General features: G+C 51.7%; 7 protein-coding genes across 7 annotated transcripts; 2 read left to right on the top strand and 5 right to left on the bottom strand.

Moving 5' to 3' along the window:
• Positions 1 to 177: 177 nt before the first annotated feature.
• On the bottom strand, positions 178 to 2466 carry BCR38DRAFT_168661 (uncharacterized protein). The gene is made up of 3 exons (XM_040853836.1): positions 2283 to 2466; positions 1695 to 2190; positions 178 to 1491 (listed from the first exon to the last, which is right to left on the bottom strand). Exons 2-3 carry the CDS (start codon positions 2185 to 2187, stop codon positions 335 to 337), a joined length of 1650 nt encoding a protein of 549 aa, XP_040716870.1. The 5' UTR covers positions 2188 to 2190; positions 2283 to 2466; the 3' UTR covers positions 178 to 334.
• Positions 2467 to 6096: 3630 nt separating this feature from the next.
• On the bottom strand, positions 6097 to 6900 carry BCR38DRAFT_428686 (uncharacterized protein). Its single transcript, XM_040859917.1, has one exon. It carries the CDS (start codon positions 6524 to 6526, stop codon positions 6215 to 6217), a length of 312 nt encoding a protein of 103 aa, XP_040716869.1. The 5' UTR covers positions 6527 to 6900; the 3' UTR covers positions 6097 to 6214.
• Positions 6901 to 7819: 919 nt separating this feature from the next.
• Positions 7820 to 8498, top strand: BCR38DRAFT_168605 (uncharacterized protein). The gene has a single exon (XM_040853835.1). The coding sequence runs from the start codon at positions 7947 to 7949 to the stop codon at positions 8400 to 8402; it is 456 nt and encodes a 151-aa protein (XP_040716868.1). The 5' UTR covers positions 7820 to 7946; the 3' UTR covers positions 8403 to 8498.
• A 1377-nt stretch (positions 8499 to 9875) lies between these two features.
• BCR38DRAFT_168587 (uncharacterized protein) lies at positions 9876 to 10840 on the top strand. The gene is made up of 2 exons (XM_040853834.1): positions 9876 to 10186; positions 10257 to 10840. Exons 1-2 carry the CDS (start codon positions 10113 to 10115, stop codon positions 10687 to 10689), a joined length of 507 nt encoding a protein of 168 aa, XP_040716867.1. The 5' UTR covers positions 9876 to 10112; the 3' UTR covers positions 10690 to 10840.
• BCR38DRAFT_407899 (uncharacterized protein) lies at positions 10819 to 11483 on the bottom strand (the record flags this gene model as incomplete). The annotated part of the gene is made up of 2 exons (XM_040858214.1): positions 10819 to 10932; positions 11064 to 11483. The coding sequence occupies 2 exons, from the start codon at positions 11481 to 11483 to the stop codon at positions 10819 to 10821; spliced, it is 534 nt and encodes a 177-aa protein (XP_040716866.1).
• A 3336-nt stretch (positions 11484 to 14819) lies between these two features.
• BCR38DRAFT_407898 (putative zinc metalloprotease) lies at positions 14820 to 16280 on the bottom strand (the record flags this gene model as incomplete). The annotated part of the gene is made up of 1 exon (XM_040858213.1): positions 14820 to 16280. The coding sequence occupies one exon, from the start codon at positions 16278 to 16280 to the stop codon at positions 14820 to 14822; it is 1461 nt and encodes a 486-aa protein (XP_040716865.1).
• Positions 16281 to 17019: 739 nt separating this feature from the next.
• On the bottom strand, positions 17020 to 19493 carry BCR38DRAFT_168566 (uncharacterized protein). The gene is made up of 3 exons (XM_040853833.1): positions 18704 to 19493; positions 17434 to 18630; positions 17020 to 17382 (listed from the first exon to the last, which is right to left on the bottom strand). Exons 1-3 carry the CDS (start codon positions 19268 to 19270, stop codon positions 17191 to 17193), a joined length of 1956 nt encoding a protein of 651 aa, XP_040716864.1. The 5' UTR covers positions 19271 to 19493; the 3' UTR covers positions 17020 to 17190.
• Between the last annotated feature and the right edge of the window lie 182 nt (positions 19494 to 19675).

Raw genomic sequence — 19675 nt, 5'->3', positions numbered from 1 at the left:
GCCTTTTCCCTGGTTCCCCATTCCCTCCGCAGGTTGCCGAACCTCCCCCAGGATCGTCTGATCGTTTAGTTGCAAAGTCTTAGTAGTGTGAAATTTAGTACAGGAAGAGCGAATGCTCAAAAATCAGGTGCAACTTTTCAATCCTCTAGGTTGGTGCCGCTCTTGTCCGTCTGTAGGCAACCTCTGATCCGTTTTGTGACCCTAAAGACCGATCCGCGTAAAGCTAGCGGGGTAGGTGGGATATTTGTGAAGAATTCGTCAATGTCGTGTCGGGCGTATGCCAAAGAAGTCTATCGTTCTTGACATGTACATCTCAGGTACCAGCTGATGTCATTCATTCGGTGCGCTTGCGCTTCTTCTTGCCGAAGTTCTCATTCGGGGACTCCTCAGAAGAGAGTTCACTGGCGCTGCCGGGGATCTCAGCGGCAACTTGGAAGAGGACCTTGCCAAAATTGTGATAGTCGGCGGCATCGCCTTGATGAGACATCATATCAAGACTCCCCTCGCCATCATCAATGAGGTTCATGACTATGGCACCACTTCCGTGGGTGCGGGCATGCTGGGAGAGGTTGTCGCTTCGAGAGAACTTCTTGCCGCACTCGTTGCACTCAAAGGGCTTCTCACCAGTGTGGAGTGAGCGGTAGTGACGCTTCAGGTGCTCTTGTCGGCGGAAGCGGCGGTGGCAGAGCTCGCAGACGAATGTCTTGGACGGGTCTTCAGTTAGAGATTGCTTGCGGCCCCGGCGATTGGGTGGCGCAGGAAGGGGGGTAGAGGCCGAGTCAGAGTTTGTCGATGCAGCATTGCTCTTTCCCTCACTTGCTTCACTCTGGTCAGGAATTTGCTGCTCTTCGCTGCCATGCTCGGTGGAATCGGCAGCGACATCCATGGTGGGTCCAGATTTGCGTGAATCCTTCTTTGACTTCTTGACCTTCTTGTCTGCGTGCGCGTCGGAGTCAGATGAATTACAACAGCTGGGAAGTCCAGTGACGGAACACGAGGTGGTGTCTTCGTAGTTAATCTCGGTTTCACCACCAAGGAAAGACTCGTGGCCCAGGGACAGGGTGGTTGAGCAGGTGGCAGACCGCGAGCGTTTGATGTCAATAACAGAGTGGTCGCCAAGGTTGACAAGGCCGTTGACGAAGTCGTCCTCAGATTCAAGATCAGAGATATCGTCAAATGTAGGCAGACCGTGGTGCAATTCGGGATTGAACTCGAAGGTGTTATTGGACAAGGATGCTGGCTTCACGAGGCCATCACCCCTGAACTCGTCGAGGCTGGCAGGTGCAGCAAACTCTGGTGCCAAGGTAGTGGGGGCGCCACCAACGGTCAAATTGCGTGGGTCGCAAAAGTCAATGTCCTGTTCAGATGCGACTGATCTTGCGTACGGTGAGGGTGAAGGTGAGAGGGATGGACACGATGTGGTGGAAACGAGGTCGCTGGCAAAGCTCGAGCTAAGCGAAATGTTCTTGCCGGGTTGGGATTGCAGGTAGACTGCCAAAAAAAAACCAGGTTAGCCCCAATTTCCCACGATAGCCCCGCCGACAATTGGCAAGGACAGTGACAGGTGTAAGTGCGCAAACGATATGAAAATTGACCCATTCCATTTACAAGAGAAAAAAAAAAACGCAACTCGTGAAGCCTAATTTGCTGTGTTTGGAATTTTATGAGACGCAAGCAAAATTGTGGGTACTCACGAGGTGTCAATGGAGGCGATCCGCAGCTAGACCAGTCCAGCACATCCAATTGCTCGGGCACTACTTCGACTTCGAGCTTGACCGTCTCACATCCATCCAGGCCGGAGAACATGGGGTTCAATGGGGTTGCCAAAACATCGTTGCTGTGAGGGCTTCCCATGCTACTTCCAGTTGTGGACAGTGGCGGCGTGGCCGGGTAATAGAAACCGTCGTCGTAGATTTCAGTTTGGAGCAGGATGCCGGCCTTGTGAGAAGTGGGCTGAGGCGATGCCCTCGGCGTCATGTGGGACGACATAGAGTTGAAGACCTTGGCTGGCATTGGCGGTTGCGAGCAAGATGAGTTGGGTCTGGAGTAGATTGGGGTCGAGGGGAGCGTAGGCACGATTGGAAACATGTGCATCTGCTGCAGAGCAGGATGTTGGCTGAAGTGGCCATGCTGTCGGTGCTCCGGGTTTGGTTCTGGGTTGTAGTAGAAGAATGGAGCTGGTCCCATCACCTGTGATGCCATCATGTTGGGATCCATTATTCTGAAGACAGTCTGGTTAGCTCGTCCGTCATGTTGGCTTATGCACACTCATGACCACGAACCTGCTGAGCCAAGCGTGGGCGTCAAAACTTGATGTTGTCGTAGACGATATGGTTGGTGTCTTCTTCCTTCGTTTATATATTAAGTATAATGTATATACTGTACAATGCGCGTAGGTTTGCGGGCAGTTGGCCTAAAGACGGTGGTTCGGTTCCCAATGTTGGAAGGAATGGACGTTAGCCTCGATGGATATCAAGGACTATCTCTTAGTTGTTGGTGACTGCTGTGGTCGTGTTATACATGTGTCTGTCGTAAACTTGGTTGAAGTTTCGTGGTCTTGAAGAGAGGACTTCGTGGAGTGATCAACCGAGGGGATGAGGCAGCTTGTATACTAAATGAAGGTAAGGGAATTCGTTATGAATCCAAAAGTCGAGTCACAGAACAAACAAGAACCGACGGTTTATGAAGAGGAAAAGAGAAACTACTCTAATATGTCGATCACGAACTGGGCAGTAGAAGGAGCGTGGTTGAAGGGGACCTTGAAGGGTAATGTAAAAGAGTGGTCGAAGCCAGATCAACGGATTAAACCCGTCGATAGGCACTGACTGGCCTGTGGATGGAATGGCGGGCCCGGAAAAAGGCACCACCAAACCCATGCATGTCTCACTTGGGAAAAGCTGACAAGGGTCTAAAGATGGGACCTGGTCTACAGTGGATGAGAGAATGGCACCCCTGCTGCGTGTCTGGAGAAACATCAGATGGGTGGGTATGCTCGAGGCCAATGGCGCAGCCACTTAAGGCAATGCTATTTTGGACAAGTACCGCGGTATCAACGATACTTTTGCCTGCCAGAACCTTGTCCACTCGCTAAGTACAGTCCGCACATACGACACCTTGCATAGAACCCACATTGCCAACGTGCTAGATACGGACTCTCGTGCATACATCGTACTCGTCGTGGAAGCGTGGCTCAGACGAGTTGCATAAGAGCCCGACGGGGTGCTTCTGGGCCTTTGGTCCCCGTCCCAGGTTACCAGGCACAATATTATCCACCTCTTCTCTGGACAGGTGGGTGTTCATCGCAATACCCAGCGTCATGTCACTCTCTGAGTTTATGTGGTGGGGGCCGTCGAGTGTGGCAGGATAGCAATAGCTCTCGGTGGGCATGAGGAATTTGACCCGCCAGACTCGTGAAGACTGACGAGTGAACGCAAGACAACGTCGTCATTGCACAAGTCGCCCGGTTGTTGGATGATAGGTCCTTGTGCAGCCGACAGGGGCTGTTGCTGACCACGCGAAACTATTAGCAGAAAATTAGTAGCCACACAATTTGCACAATTGCCCTTTAGCCAAAGCACTTGCATTGGTGTTGTGGCCGGTTGACTGCACACTGCGACGCTGCACACCAGTCGCTGATGGCTGTCTGGCCATCCAGTTATTGTGCACCCACCCATAGAGCGGAATGCAAGGCACACTGTGTGCCAACCAGGCGTTGCGCCGACTCATCACATTGTCTTTCACAAAGTTCCCCACAGCCACCTTCGTGATATCTGCCATTGGTCCCAAAACATCTCGTCTTGCCTCAGAGAAGCCAGACACTTGCTAGGTCACTGATGGTTTGTCTGGATTGGTGGTCCAACGATGCGAATTCTGACTCGAGATAGATCTGGCTTTGCAGAAAGCAGCTTGATGTATGTACGAAACGCCGACGATACCGCCTATAATAGCATTGACGGCGTATGCCGGGTTCGGCACGGGCAACATCATGCGTTTTCCAGTTGCAAAAGATAGAACAAGGCAGTTTGAAATTGATATTGCTTGTGTATTCCGACGCATAATATTCCAACAATAACTGCTAAGAATAACAGACGGAAAGAGCAGATCCCACGGTTGGCTTCATCATGGGTATAGGATGCGATGTGCGTATACAGCCAATAGAGCCGACAGCAACTGGCATGTTGAGTGAGATATGCATGGTCTTCCAAAAATTGCGTTCGGAGTGTTGACTGCACGTTGGTGGAAAAGAAATCCAGCCAATATGGCAGTCTCCTGGTGCCGACGCGTTTGTATTTTGGCCTTTAGCGTACTCGTACTACGCACTCAGTACCTTGCATTGGCTAATTCTGTGTGGTGGTGGCGTCGAGAATAGAAGGCGAATGGGAGGGTGGTATTCGCTCACTAGCATGAGGTATTTCATAATTCAAGCCGAAACACAGAGAAAGTTGGGATTCTCTTGTAAGTGGACAATAGCGTCGTCAGCACCTCCACAGTCGTACCTCGCGTCCTTCTTGGGAAGGCATTTGATCGACGAGATGCACCCACTCGGACAAGCGCTCGTAACGACGTCGATATCGTCTAGAGCGAGCAAAGAGCGCGCGCTTGGAAGCCTGATTGTGTATCGCTCCCCTTATGCGGATGCGAGAGGTCATGGAGGTGTGGTGGTGGCTCTAACCCAGAATCAGTGATCACAGTAGCGGGGCAATCCTTTTGATTGCTCTGCCCCTCATCCCTCATCCATCCCGTCTGCCCGTCTAACTCAACAGCATATGATGGATGCACGCTTTGGCTCCTGCAGTTCGTGCGGCTTGCAAAGTCCAGACATTGGTGCTGATAGATGTGATAGATGGCGTATCTGATGCGCTGCAGCGCGCGGTTGAAATATGAAGCATGGAGCCTAGGCGGCCCATGTTGTACGCTAGAACTGCTAGCATCTCAATAGATGACGTGGTAAAGCGAACCACCGAAGCAGCGACGCATCATTGAACATTGATTTCTTTCGATGGATCTTGTGTCTTCTCAAGCTGTCACGAAGATGAAATGGAGATGTCCTGCAGCGAGGGCGCGGGCCAAAATCAATCATTATCAGCCCGATCACGGCCAAGTAGAGTCTGAACTGTGGAAAGCACGACCTACCAGCTGGAAGGAAAGTAACTACTAACAGTTCACGTTACTTGAAGTTGTAGACACGAGAATTGCCTCCTGTGGCACGATGCTAAATCGCGACCACCTACTGCCATGTCATTTTCCTATAAAAATGATTTTCTTTACAGCTTCAACCATTTTCTTCCGACGAATGGTCTCTCGAAAAAAGACATCTTCACAAGCTCTCTATTTCCCGCCTCGGGACGTTCCTGGTCTCTCATTGGTACTTCGTTGCCGACTTTAGCATTCTGCCAATTTCCTTCTCGGGGCCATTTTCAAGAAACGATCATTTGTGGCTGATCAGTGGAACATATCGACAAGACTCTCCCGCGAGTGTCACTTCGATGTTCCGAGAAGCAACCAAATGTACATCGTCATCCGAGGTGACAGAGATGACACAAGGCCGGCACCCGCAGAAGTGCACCATCTATCGGGTTGATCGTGTAGCCCAGCAGACCGCACGCAGTAAGTAGCATGTGCTCGCCCTTCTGCACAATCGTCTTCGGCAGGAAAGGCAGATCATTGTTGACAACTCAATCAATAACGTTCTGGTCCCAGATGGGGTGCCACGACTTCTTCTCCAGGCATTGGTCGATACCCTGTAGTGTTGGCGAGTCGACGCAAGCAGGAAGACCGAGCCGTATACTTGACACGCTCTAGAAGAGTATACTCGGCGTCATACACGAAACGACTGCATCCATGCGAGTGCATAAGGCCATTACAGTACAGGACGATTGTTCGGGACGACTGGACGTGAATAATTATGCATACACGCATAATTTGTACTATGCACAGTATATCTACGGTTATGTCCACCCGACTGATTTCATTTTCATTAATAACAAATTGTTTCCAAGATTGGAATCGTTACGTTCGGAGCTACTTATGGCTGGTTTTTCATTATTCTGCCGTGCCTCGTGCAGCCGGCCTTGCATTACGAGTCGAGTCCGATCCATTTCTTCGGCCCCACTCTCCAGAAAGAGCCAGCTTGTTCATGGTACTATCGTCACGGCCTCGTTGGAAGCTTTCCGTCTTACTAAACCATGTCTCTCCAACCCCAGCAGCCCATGATTTAACCAATCATCAATTTGCCTCTATCATGCAAGCTACTCCGGCTCCCACCCCGTTGGAAAACCCTCCAGGTTGCCCTGGATTGTATCCTCCCAGCGAAGGTACCGCGGCCGGATTCCTTGCCTTTTTCGCGTCGACCGTACCTTGCGTACCTTGCATACCACCAAGTACTGCAGTAGTGTGCAGAAAACTCTGCACTATTGTTGCCAGATGCAGAAACGGTTTCACGATTTTTCATCATGGGGATTCTGGGGGTAGGAATGGCAAGAAAAACGAAACACAGAAACCTAAATCGATTCCTCCACAACAGCATACTGAAGACTGGCTGGCTGCAGTGCGTGGCAGATCGTCTTCGATAGATGACTTGCCGGATTATGGCCAAGGTTCAAACCTCTCTTTGCAACATTATGCAAAACGGCTCCGCAGCCCCCGTCAGAACTGCATGCCAAGAAATGGGAAACCCGAGATTTACATATCTGGTGAAACTGATACGTGCCGCAAGGACGATCGCTGCACAGTTTCTTCCGAAACCGTTATCGCAGAAACACCACATCCCCAAAAGCCGGCCACGAGACAGCGATCAATCACAATGTGGACTCGGGCGGCTCTTCCGCTAGAACATGCGGTTGTCTGCGCGCATGTGGTCGGAGACCGCGACAGTGCGCAGATACGACTCTTGACCCAGTCTGCACCAGCGAGTGAGTGCCAGATTCCTGGAACTGTCGTCTCAACTACGTGCAGAGTCGTAGCGGACGGTGACAATAGAGCGACTGACTCTATTGGACGGCGTGGTCATGTTGTGACTGCTCACTGCGAGTCGTGTGTTGCAGTTCCATTCACTCGGGATCCAGTTTCCTTGCTCACCTAACATGTCACGTTGGGTCCTTCGACCGATTTCCCACGAAAACTACTTCACTGTGGATTTTGGCAATTTTGACATGCCGACCACTCATTACAATTCACCTGTCTTTTGTTCCATTACTGTTCCATATGGTCACCGACAATCTTGTCATATCTTTGATAACGAGTCAGTCAGGCCCTGAAGCAGACCGCATCTTAGACGGGCCGCAGATAGGTTAGCCGTAGCCCAGCAGACAACGCCGCAGACAAGGGCCAAGCTGTTCTAGAGTCAGGCCCTGCCCCGGATTTGCAAGCTCTGGAAGGGACTCCCCGGCAACGAGGAGCTGATTGGCAGCGATTGGTCCCGATAGAGGATTGACAGGCACCAGGTTGGTTTAAATGAGCGACGCAGCTACTTTAGCCCCGACATGGATCACTTGTGCTCTAAACACATTGAGGCAGGATTCTGGAAGATCACAACAGTCTTTTGCCGGCAAATGATGGGCCAACCAGATTCGCTATCAGCTGCACATTTCGAGGGCTCTGCTTTGATGCCAGGGACGCTAGGAAACTCGGCCCTTCGATAACTTCGTAACAGCAAACAAACGAAAGTGGCGAAATGTTGAGGACACAACCCATGACTCTAAAAAGAAGGTCGTCGCGTGATGAACCTCATGTCAATGCCGTCGAGGAGATAACTAGCACTAGCATCTAATAGGCCGAGTACGAAGTAAGAAACCTTGCAAGAGATCCCTTGTGTCACGATAGTCGGAGGGCCGAATTCGATAGTCCCTCCCGTCAAACCTCCCGGCCCTCACCCGTAGGTTCCGGGCTGAAGCGTGTGTCATCGGAACTGGCGAGTGATAGCAGCCACTTTCTGCTAGCACAGAAACATGCTAGACTCCGGAGCCTGGACGGAGCGATGGGGCCTCTTTTCCTCATCACGGTCTTTTCTGCGGAGTACTTTGTATCAATATTCCAGACCTCGTCAGCGGGCAGGGTGGGCAAGTTGGCGAACGGCCCGCAAGATGGGCTTAATGGGGTCGTTAATTCCACTAACGCAGGTCCGTGGTCCGCGGAGAGGCCTATTGGTTCTACAATCCCTGTTGATGGGCTTCGAGAAGGTTTCAAGAACCCGCTGCTTGGAGCTAGAGAGACGCCAAGTCTTGCCCGATGTTCCATCTATGGCGACCTGCTCCATCTTTCCCACGTTCCATAATTATTTTGCATTTGCATATCAACTGTCACTGCTAATTTGGCCTCGTAGGTCCATTTATTGCCATATGCAACCTTCCCCCACTTTATGGTTCCATCTATGGAACGTCCGGGACCTTCGAAGGTCGGAATGAAGCCCGTTCGAACGACTAACGAGCATCTGGCCAGGTGATTCTCGGCACGAGTTCGGCCGGCCCCAGGGAACCCTGTTTCCCAGTTGACATGATCGGTCAGAGAAAACACCAAGACACGTGGGACGTTGAATGCCCCCGCGAGGTCTGGAGGTACATGTGTCATCGCATTCACTCTGCTTCTGATACAGTCACATGCAATACGGCTCTATCTTATCGACCATGGTAGTGTCAACGAGTATCAGTATCTACGGCAGACTAGCAACTAGGCAAGACTTAAGAGCCAATTGCTATCCAGATCCACGGGGTACTTGGGTATCGACGTATGCACACAATATTTCCTCGGATCTCACTACTACTACTACTCCATACCCACACCATCACCATGGCCAGCAAGCATGCGTGAAAACTCGAGGTGTCAGGCCACTCAAGCCACCTCATAATCGGGGACCCCGTTGAACAACCAAACACAACGTCCCATGAAAACGCTGGACACGCTGGACAGATCCGCTTGCGGATCTCTGGTGGGCGAACCGTTCACGATATGAGATATGCGGCTCATTTGGTCTCACTGCCGGTGGTGGACCCCGAGGACGATCCTCATATAGATCCAGCAATTTTGGCTTTTCTTCCAAGGTTTGGCAACCTGTCTTGCTAGCGGCGGGGAACACCGAATGATCTCGTGGGGTTATTTCTCATTTGGCATGTTCATCAGGGTCTAGGTTTGACAGTCTAGAAGCTTTCCTTGACTCAACGAGCGTCATAACGTGCACTAATACGTAAGATCAGAGTTGAGTAATAGTAGATAGGAATCATATGTATCAAGACGTAACGGGGTAGTGTCAATCGGCTAGCCACGTCAAACGGTGTGCTCCCCATTTGATGATACTCCCCTTCCTCCTCATCCCACTTGCCGGGTCCCGGTGTCAAGGAGCACGCCATCGCTTGACCGGGGCTTGGATGAGGGTTTGTTTCTTTTGTTGTCAAATACTACCTGCCGAGCACTGGAGGGCCATCGATACCACGCTGATCTTCCCTCTTTGAGATGACAGGCACGCTTTGTTGCTGATAAGATAGGGTATATACCTCTGGATGGGGCAGTCCAGTATTGCTTCTGGCGGTGGTGCGACACTGATATGTGCAAGCGAGGCTGTCGTCTTGTCAATAGTTCTACTTCTTGGGGTTTTCATCCCCCTACACCGCATTTTCAGGCCTGTGGTAAATGAAAAAAATGAAAAATAGAGGTCGGTGAGGCTAGGCTAAAGTCATGCCGGCTAGAGGATTGCAGACTGACAAGATTACGCTGCGCATGTCCAATGTTGATTCTTCGATATCGAGGCTAAGTACTATCATAGGCAAAAGAACCGGGCTATCCACTGCAGTATGGGTTGATTGGTGCAATTTTGCACTGCCGGAGCAGAGCGAGGTTCACTGGAAGCTTCTATGCACGGGGGTGGCCGCCTCCCCAGAGATTGTGCATGCGGCAAGCAGATAGCACCTAATGACTTCTCGTCACTCTCTTGACCCAATCGCGACTCTGGATAGTGTTTCTAGTTTTTTTGGTTGGAGTTTCAAATCCCCCCATCACATCCAGCCAAATATGTTCGCCCCTCTGATGCGGCCACCGCTAGCGATACGCACCTGCCGATTTTAGTCGATCTGTCGAACTGTCCTGTCTCATGCGGCATCCATTAGTTATAGTGAAGCCCCGATATGGGAAGGCAAAGAGAGCAGCATCTGAGGGACCGAACGTCGTTATCACCGATGCTGTCACAGCATATGCATTTGTATGTCCGTATGCAGTCGCAGCGACTGTACAGTAGTTCATGTTAGTAATGACGTTGCTGACCCAGCTAGCGAAGTCGCCGTCTGGCAGCAACATACCTATTTGCTCTTGGGTCTGCACCAGAACCTGCTGCTTGGGGTGGATGGGATGATGCTATTTGCCTTTGTTGCAATTTCGGAGTCTTTCCGGACGGACGCTGATCCATGGATCGCCAGCAGTACGGTTCCCAACGCCTTTTCCTTTGCCCTCATTGTGCGTCAGCAGCTACTTCGAGGTATTGATCGTGCTGCGTGTTCGCTGCAAAAGTCCCCCTCCCCCCTACCTATCCAGGTTCAAAGCAAGCCAGTCTGCGGTGCGCCCGATTCCATCCCGCACTCGCACAAATCCGTTCTGCCGTGCCTGTCCCCCAAAACTATGGGCATATGTTTGTTTAATGGAAAGGCCATGCATGGACCCCTCTCTCGCTTGCGCAGAGCCATTGGAGATACACACGATGCAAGATGAACATGCAAGGGCGAAAAATCCGCTGAGCCCGTCAACCCCCTACGTAATGGGCGTCATTGGATACCTCCCAACGTCCGAGCAGAACGCATCACTTGAGACCCCCAACTCAGCTCGACATGCCATCGTCAATCAAATGCGGCATGTCTGGCCTATGCGAGTCGGCGGGGAACTCCATCTCGGTGTCCCGTTTTTCTCCTGATGCTCTCGTACAGCTTCAGCGCTGGCTATTCGTTCATACTGCAGCTATTATGGCATTGGTCATGTCGCGATGAGTCGCCCCCAGCCTCCTGGCATCCGCCCAATCAGGCCAACTGCTGCTGTCCAGTATACGTCGACAAGGCACATTCAATCAAAGAAACTGGGGACCAACTCACGTCTTCCCACTGGTTCGTCCTTCTACAACAGTACGTCACATGTATGTTATGCTGCGCCCAATCGGCGTCCTGCAACCGCAGCTCCTCCAAGTTGTTGCGCACTGCCACAGATGCCACATGCTGCACCTGCTTGAACGACTTGGTCAAAGACTGGTCCGACTGGTCCGCTCTCGCGGGCAGGGTGATGTCTAAAGACCTCACCTGACCATCGAGGCTGTGTGTGGTCGCATGAGAGCAGGCCATCCCCAGGCTCCAGTATTGCCGTGCTGGAAGTATCGCTCTTCCAGATGTACAGCTTGGATCGCAGCCCGGTAGGACGGTAAAGTATCTTTTTGAATGCTGAGTGAATATTCCAGGATCCACAAGACGAACACAGATCGGCTGGGTATAGCCTTGGTTATAGAAGCCCAACCCAAGCATAGTATATAGCCCCAAATGTCACATGTGGGACGCTCTTTTGAGTCTCCCTCGGACGCCTTCGTGATTATCTTGGACGTTCTGTCGAATCGTATACGGCCGTCCTACTTGCATTCCCTTGTTTACTCACCTTCCTGTAGTTGACCCTTGCTGCACTTCATTCAAAGACTGAGCTGAGCAGGCACATACGAAATATTGGCGCATTAACGGTGGAATGGTACGAGATAGCCCAATCTACTAGAGTAGTACACCGTTGTAACCTGACTATGCCGCCCGTGTGCGCAGTTTATTCTGTCATCCGTATGCTGAGCAACTGAAGTCCCTTTGCGTACGCCGACAAAATTGCCCGAAGAGAGGGATCATTTCTACGGCGTCAGACTGCCTCCTGGAGGCTTGAAATCGACATAGTAGCTTAGAACAGAGCCTATTGGTTATGCTGAAGGCGTGGAAGTGCCGGCTTTCTGAGGGTGGCGCACCCTCTGAGATGCGAAGCATTCTTCAAAATACCTTCATTGATGATTCGTGGCTTGTAGTCGTCGGCTTTAACTCTTTGGGCCGCATAATGATACGTGTTTCGATTCCTAACATAACGGGGGTTTTATGCAGATCAGACTCCCGCTTTGACGTGGCATTCCCGATAATGAAGCAACAAGGGCTTTGGCAAAAGCAAACATCTTGGACGTGTCAGAGTCGACAATCCTGGTTGGCGATCTGACGTGGGCAGGTATTTTCTTCTTCCCCCCGAACAAAGTGACTGAATAAGCGGGATACCGATTTGGAATAGCATGGAGAGTATGGCTATTCATATCTGATTGCTCCACGAATATATAATTATAGAAAAGTCGGGTTTCTCGATACACCTGTAGTTGGCCAATAACACAGTCAATTATGCTGAGATACCATCTACTTACCACTTGAAACAACTCGAGTTGTGTTCCAATCGAGACTTATACATGCGAACACGTATGCTTGCATTCGAAGCCAACTTTGCTATATTTGGTTGGCCATTGTGACTGCAGTAAATAAAGCTTGAATCTGGTTGGTGGAGGTATATTTACAACACAAAGCAGTATGTGACACTAATAGCTTGATATTACATATGAGACTCCGCGGTAGGCATCTGAATTATTATGTCTTTGGTATCTAGGTTATCACTTATCAACCTCTGGGAGGGGTAACCTTGAGCAAGACGACATGCGTCACCCTTCGCGGAGGGTTACATACCGAGAAAGAGGATGGGATTATCATCCATGATGCTTTGATCTCACGGCAGCCCTGGGAGCCTACGAAACTATTTTTCATTCTCGCAAAGGTGCTGGATTCCGGTAATACCACAGGATCTAATCATCTCGGATAGCTGGCAGTGTGATCTTTGGACCATGCGTTACCGATATCAGGTAAATAGGGGTATTCACCCGTTCCAACCCTATGGAAGTAGCCTCATGGATCACTGATACGAAATTGACGGTCTTAACTAATCGCCATGCAATACCTCTATGCATATCTGCTGACCAGGTGAAGATCCAACCGACATGACTAATTATGCCCATGACTTGTGCCGTATAATTGGCTCTCTCGAATGGATGTCGCAGAGAGGTTGGCTAAACAGTGATCAGTGGTAGCCATAGCTACACGAGAATAAAAGTGTTTACAAGACAGGTAGGACTTGAATGATATACTATTTAGAAAGCCTTGTATTACTGGATGTGGGCAATACAGCATGTATTGGTGGTGATGATAGGACCAACTTCCAAAGCCTGCAGCTACGTGAGTACGCAAGGGCTATCTTGGGCAGTTGGCCCGAGCGTTCTCCCCAGCCAACAGGCGGTGTGCCTGGGCTATGCAAAGTTTAAAAAAAAGTTGAAGAAAAAAATGTCAGCAATATTTGGTATCTAGTACTGCACTCGCTTAGAGATCTACAGGTGTCCAAATTGCGCCTAAAACAGCACTAGAGGCGGGGTAAACTCTGCTTATATATATAGTTCAGATTATCTAGATAAATAGTATATAGAGAATTAACCTCTCTTTCTACCTAAAATTATATATAGGCAGGATAGGCCGGCGAAGAGGAAGCAGGCGTCGCAGCTACTCCGACCGGCAGGGTACACTATGGAGAAGGAGGCCCGGGGCTCCGAGTGGATGAGTGAGGAAAAGGAGGTCCCGGCTGCCCTCCTCGGCCACTGGAGGAAGAGATGGCTCACCGGAGCAGAGCATCACGATCGCCAGCGACGCGCTATCGCTGAGGAACCGGAGGGCCCTTCGATGCAGATACCGAAAGGGGGCAAGTATTTCGGCCTGAACCGACTGGAGGCGTCTACGCTGTGCCAGATCAGGACGGAAAAAATAGGACTAGCAGCCTTCTTATTCAAGACAGGGGCTTTTGGCGTGTACTCGCCGCTATGCCGCTGTGGCGACGCCCCTGAGGCGGCAGAGCACGTAATCCTCTTTTGCGGGCTGTTGGAAGGACCGAGGGAACGATTACGGGCCGCTATCGCACCACGACCACTATACTCTCGCAGAGACCTCGCAACGGCAACAGGAGAACCAGTAGTTAGTGGGACTATTGTAAGATGGCTGCTAGGGACGGGTCGGACAGCTTCAAGGCCCAGATAGCATCGATCTTCTCAGGGGGGACTTTGTTGGTAGGTTGAGAACCAACGTAGTATGGTAGTGAACGCAACGCAGTCGCCAATAGGGCGAACCGACGACGCAGCGTATGTATTTAGTCCAGCCATTAGGGCACGGTTTGACATACGGGAGTACTAGTAGAGGTACCGGGGGCTTCGAGCCTACGGCGTATTTAATAATAATAATAATGATAATAACAAATTACCTTAGTTACCTTGGAATAAGGAAGTAATAGTTAATATGCTATACGATAGTATCTTTGTAGTTATAGAGCGACTTACGAAGCATATATATATTTCCTACTGTTCCCACGCTGCTCTCGCGCTCATGTCTAAGTTAGTGATCTGTCTTAGCAGACTTGACAGTTGTGGCTTCGTATTCCATGAAGTAAGGGCTGCGTATATAACGGTCCTAGACAGTTCTAAGGTTTTATGACTTGCCAACAGCATTACCTGTCATGTTGCGCATGTTGGAAAACATATCTCGAAGTTATATTTCTACCATCTTTGAGTTGTGAGATGGTACCTAATGTTTTGATCTGGGGGTAGGTTACAGATAATTGAGCTGCCATCAATATTTTGCTCTGCCGTGTATTATAGGGGCCTTGATGGAGTCTATAACAGTTATACCACCGCTCACTCTACGAGCGACAGCCCGTGAAATACACACACTCACATCGGCCCCTGAACTCCCAAGTCAAACCCTCTTCACTCACGATACCGGAAACGGCAAAACGGCCACTCCCCTCGACCCGTCCGCACTCTTAGCCCTAATACCAAAGACAACATTATCCTTACTCAAATCGACCGTGATCTCATTAACCAACCCAACATCCATAACGTCCGTCCAAAACGGCGCATCCGTCGCCCTCCAAACGACCTCATAACCTCCCACGCCAGCCCCTTCCTCCCCCGCCGCCGGCGGGTCCCAATAAAAGATGCTATCATTACTCAACTCCGTTGAATTAACCCTCACATTCCTCGGAATGCCAGGCGAATTCGCCAAACTCCACAGCGCCGCGCCATTCACCCTCGCGACACGGGCAATGAAATTAAAGTCGCAGAACTCAGGCAAGTCACCATACTGCTTCCCGCTCTCCTCTTCCACCCGAACATCCTGGTGCTGGTGCGCAAAATCCTCATTCGGCTCCGTGAACCGGTTCGCCGGATACCCCGCCTCAAGAAATGGCCGATGATCGCCGCCACGCAGGTAGCGGTCCAGCCGGTAGACAACCGAGACGTTCATCCCTGTGGCGTCGTTGTCGGCAACTTCTTTGACGAACCGGGCCAGGTTGCGAGCGGGGGTGTCGTTTTCCCCTCCGATGGTAAGGCGCCTCTCTCGCGCCGTGGAGTTCTCGACCGTCAGGGGCGGGAGACCCTGCGCGAAGAGGCGGATGGTGAAGGGATCGGCGGTGCCGTCGTCGGCGGTGGAGGAGCCCACGATGTCGTTGGTGAACATGCCCTCTACGTTGACCTTAGGCGTGGCGTTGGCGTACGTTTGCGCTAGGTACGTGGACCCAAACAGGCCCTGTTCCTCCCCTGCCACGGCCGCGAAGGCGATGCTGGCTTTCGGACGGGGGTAGTTTGGCTGGGACATGATGCGTGCAAGTTCGAGGGAGATGGCCACGCCGGAGGCGTCGTCGTCGGCGCCAGGGGCAAAGGATGTGTAGTCTAGCACGTCTGTCACTCGGCTGTCGTAGTGCCCCGACACGACATATAGACGCTCTGGTGTCTCTGTGCCGTGGAGTGTTGCTACCACATCGCTGATACGCACTGGAAACAGAATGCGGTTGCCATCGGACGGCTGCTCGTACCCGATAGTCTCAACGGTCAGTCGTCCATCGCTTGCGTTGGCATAGCGCTGGAACTCAAACGCGATCCAGTCTCGAGCTGCCCCTATTCCCCGGGTCGTACTGTTCTGAACTGAAAGCGTGTGTCGCGTGCCGAAAGAGACGAGCTTCAAGATGGTTGCCTCGATATTTGAGCGGTCAACTTCTGCCAAGATGGACTCGAGATCGGGGGACGGTTGTTGAGGCACATTTATCTCCCCGATGGTCTTGCGCGGCCAGTTTGTGGCAGCACAGCTGAACAACGCTGTACCAGCCTCTTGTGGATTCATAAGTCCCCATGCCGGATTTGGAGACAAGATCGACCCAGCTGCTACCACTGTCATGAAGGCGGAAACGACCTGAAGCCTCATATTGGGAGGATGCGACTTCATTAATAATTCTTACGGTGTAATTCATTGCGTAGGAACAAAACTATGATTGAGACTGCCATTATAGACCCCATCATGCCGAGAGCCGCAGCGGCCGTATTCGCTGAGCTCAAAGACGGGGTCTTGGAGCCCATCATTATTTACTTCTCATTGCAACAGCTGCGGATAAACTTATCTCAGAAAGGCAGGTCATAAGGAGGTGGCCAATGAGGTGTGAGCGGGCACCATCTACCGGTAGTGCCTTGAGGGGTTTAGAACAACGTCGTCATGACTTATTCGGTTGATACCGCGCCTATAATTGAATATGATAGAGCGCACCACAACACGGCCCCGGTCTGGCCATATCAGACCTGTGGACAATTGCCTCATCTCGAACAATAAGAAATCGGTTGGTAACTGGATCAATTATGTGAATTACCAATATGTCGGTCTCGCCACGCCGCTCCATTACAATGAACTCACTCTGTCCTGTCAACCTCGGTCTCAAGACGATGCTGTCCAACATCGCCCAAATATAGGATAAATCAAAATGGCCGAATTTTTCGAGCAAGACAACTATACAGGAAAAGAAATAATATAGGGGGTAACCCAGCAAGAAAGGAGAACTAGAGCCGCCGGCCCGCTCCTAGTGCTGGAACAAAAGAGATGGTAAAACGAAAGATATATCCGTCATATCGACATGCGAGAGTAAATTTCATCGTACATTCGTCCGAATCAACGCCATGCTGTGCTCTCTAAACACCGGGTCGAGTAAATCCAGCTGAGAATTAGGGTAGGGATATATAAGTGTGTAAGTGAGATGCGATAAGCCAGCGCAAGCAGGGCCGGCTCAATCTGCCAGACTTTCGGACTGAAGTCCATATAGTCATAAGTTCACTCCGACTTCCGTCTTCGTCTTGGACTTGGGCTTGCCGAGTGTGAGTTGACTCAACGACAACGTTCGGGCCGCCTTCTTGCGCTTGCCGTCCGAATCGTCATCTACGAGTTCTTCGCCAAATGCACCGAAACCGTGCTGCGGCTGTTCCTCCCTTGGGGTTTTGAATGCTTCCGACTCGTACTCTTCGTCGTCAGCCCCTGTCGTATCATCCTCGTCGTCGTGTTCGAATACCGAGTATGTGCCACTGACATGGCTTGTGTGGCCCTCGTATTTCTGCAGAGCGCGGGACATCAGGCTGAGCCTGTGGCTAAGCTTTGTGACTTGCGCTTCTAATGACTGGCGCGCTACGCGCTCCGTTTCAATGAGGGCGAGAAGTGCCGTGTAGTGGTCCGCACTAAACGGACCTGAAGCTTCTCTTGATAACGTGGGAAGACTGGTTGCGGCACGAACGGTGGTGTTGGATTTAGGGCGGTTGGCACGCGCTGTGGAAGGGGCGACGGAGTCGATGAAGGTGTGCCCATCGCCAAAAGATTCGTTGGAGTGTCGAGAACTACTACCGTGGCGCGACGTCGAGCGCATATCGTTCGTTATCGTCTGATATGACGTCAGATTTGGAGCAGCAGAGCCCGCAGCATACGTAGCAGACAGGCCTTCTGGCTCTGGTCGAGCTTCCCGCTCCGGCGTCCCTGAGTAGGCGCTGACCCCGGGAATAACTTGGAAAAGCTGCGCAAGTAATCTTTCCAGTTTCTCGTTGCGAGTCTCTAGCGTCACTATTCGTTCTTCTAGGCTCGCGGCCTGCGTAATTTTCATCCCCATCATGGTTCCGAAGTTGAACGGCTGGGGCGGCGTCTTGGGTGACAGTCCCGCTGGCGAATCAGCTACGAACTCTGGAGCATCGGCGTTCACAAACGCGGTGTCATCGGGGACATTTGACGATGTGGGCGATACGAAGGCCGGGTCATAGCTCTCCCTCCAGTATCGTATTTCATCGCTGCGATTCCGGGCCTCAGGCACGTCTAGTGCGAGATTTTGCAGCTGCGACAAACTCCTGGATCTGCGACGCAGTGCTCGTTGGTCACTGGTAATGGCGCGGCCTATGTCTTCCGGATCCTCGTCGCCGGGGACCTCACTGCCTCGAGCATGAGAGCTCGCAGGCCTCGGAGAGAGCCCACAGACTATATCCCCCAAGTCTCTACTTCTGGTGCTGTTTATCCTGCTGGCTGTGGCTGTTGCTGTTGCGGCCCTCCGCCTGGCACTATGAATCGGGTGTTCACCCTGCAGGGAGTTGCGCGCACTCTCTATAGCCATCAAGTCATCCGGACCAATGGAATTGGACCTCAGGGCTCTGTCGTACTCGGTGATTGGCAAGGAAGCTGATCGCTTCGGCTCGGCGTCCTTAGTCATATTTCGGCTCAGAGCAGACGGATCCTAAGTCATCATGTAATTAGTAACAAAGCCCGTTATGCGGTTTCCGTGGGGTGTTTCCGTGGGGCTGTCTTACACTCCTATGTTGTGCAGCGGTAGAACTAATCGGAGCCTCAACACGCAATGCCGAGCCATATCCACCATTGCTTGTGCGCTTCTTCTTGCGGCCAAAGAGCTTGGTGAGAGCACCGCGAAGAGTCGACTTTTTGCGTTGTGGGCCGGTGCGGCTTCTGTCCGTTTCGGTCCCAGCACTCACCGTCGAGTACCGCAAAGCGCTGGTGAGATCGTTGCATCGCGGCAGGCTGGCCGAGGTCTGGGAAGCTTGACTCGGCCCTTCAGCTCGTTGCTCCTGTTGTGGTTGTGTTACGGCCGATACTGGCCTCTCCTCGGGCACAGCACTAGGCGGAGGTGAACTGTTATTTTGCACATTGATGCTGGAGGAGCTATCTGGCGGAACCTGCGGCCTGCTGCTCTCACTGCCTAGAGGCATGGCGAGTCCCGTCCCGGGCTGTCGCATGGGAAATTCGTCGTCGTCGACGGGGTCTGGTATTGGGATTGGCCCTGATATTCTTCCCCGGATGCTGGACTCACCCGTTGGAGGGCGACCGGCGCTCGCGGTGGGCTTCAAACGGCCTACTCTCATGATGTGGTCTCACAAAAAATGGGTAATATGCCTACAGAGGGGACGGGTGAAAGAGTGAGAGCGACCGGGCACGGTAGCCAGTAAGGTCGTGGATATGGGTGGTATAGACGATGACCAGCACGATCCATCATCTGGTCGATGTCGAGTAAAGCTTGAGCTGGCAGCTCCCTGTTTGTTACTGTTGGCTAGAGGCTGGAGCAGTCGGACTGTTCTCTTGAAGCTGCGTCCCACATGGCCAGCAATTCGGCTCGGTTCGAGTTGGTCGAATGCATCAAACTGCGAATCAAACACGCACGACGACTACTTTCGTTCTTCACAGGCCACTCGATGCCAGTAGTGGCGAAGGAGGAGCTAGGGAAGCGCGAGGTTTAATGGTTGAGCGAGCATGGAGGACCCTGGCCACTG

The sequence above is a fragment of the Pseudomassariella vexata genome (genome assembly GCF_002105095.1).
Source record: "Pseudomassariella vexata strain CBS 129021 chromosome Unknown BCR38scaffold_5, whole genome shotgun sequence".
Classification (NCBI taxonomy): domain Eukaryota; kingdom Fungi; phylum Ascomycota; class Sordariomycetes; order Amphisphaeriales; family Pseudomassariaceae; genus Pseudomassariella; species Pseudomassariella vexata.
This window is presented reverse-complemented; position numbering and strand designations above follow the sequence as displayed.

Coding starts and splice junctions, on each gene's coding strand:
- BCR38DRAFT_168587 (XM_040853834.1), top strand. CDS start 10,113: ATGGGAAGGCAAAGAGAGCAGCATCTGAGGGACCGAACGTCGTTATCA. Junction 10,187..10,256: donor CTGTCACAGCATATGCATTT/GTATGTCCGTAT, acceptor TGACCCAGCTAG/CGAAGTCGCCGTCTGGCAGC.
- BCR38DRAFT_168661 (XM_040853836.1), bottom strand. CDS start 2,187: ATGGGACCAGCTCCATTCTTCTACTACAACCCAGAACCAAACCCGGAG. Junction 1,492..1,694: donor ATCGCCTCCATTGACACCTC/GTGAGTACCCAC, acceptor TTTTTTTGGCAG/TCTACCTGCAATCCCAACCC.
- BCR38DRAFT_428686 (XM_040859917.1), bottom strand. CDS start 6,526: ATGCTGTTGTGGAGGAATCGATTTAGGTTTCTGTGTTTCGTTTTTCTT.
- BCR38DRAFT_168566 (XM_040853833.1), bottom strand. CDS start 19,270: ATGAGAGTAGGCCGTTTGAAGCCCACCGCGAGCGCCGGTCGCCCTCCA. Junction 18,631..18,703: donor CCGCTGCACAACATAGGAGT/GTAAGACAGCCC, acceptor ATGATGACTTAG/GATCCGTCTGCTCTGAGCCG. Junction 17,383..17,433: donor ATGTCAGTGGCACATACTCG/GTATTCGAACAC, acceptor GACGACGAAGAG/TACGAGTCGGAAGCATTCAA.
- BCR38DRAFT_168605 (XM_040853835.1), top strand. CDS start 7,947: ATGCTAGACTCCGGAGCCTGGACGGAGCGATGGGGCCTCTTTTCCTCA.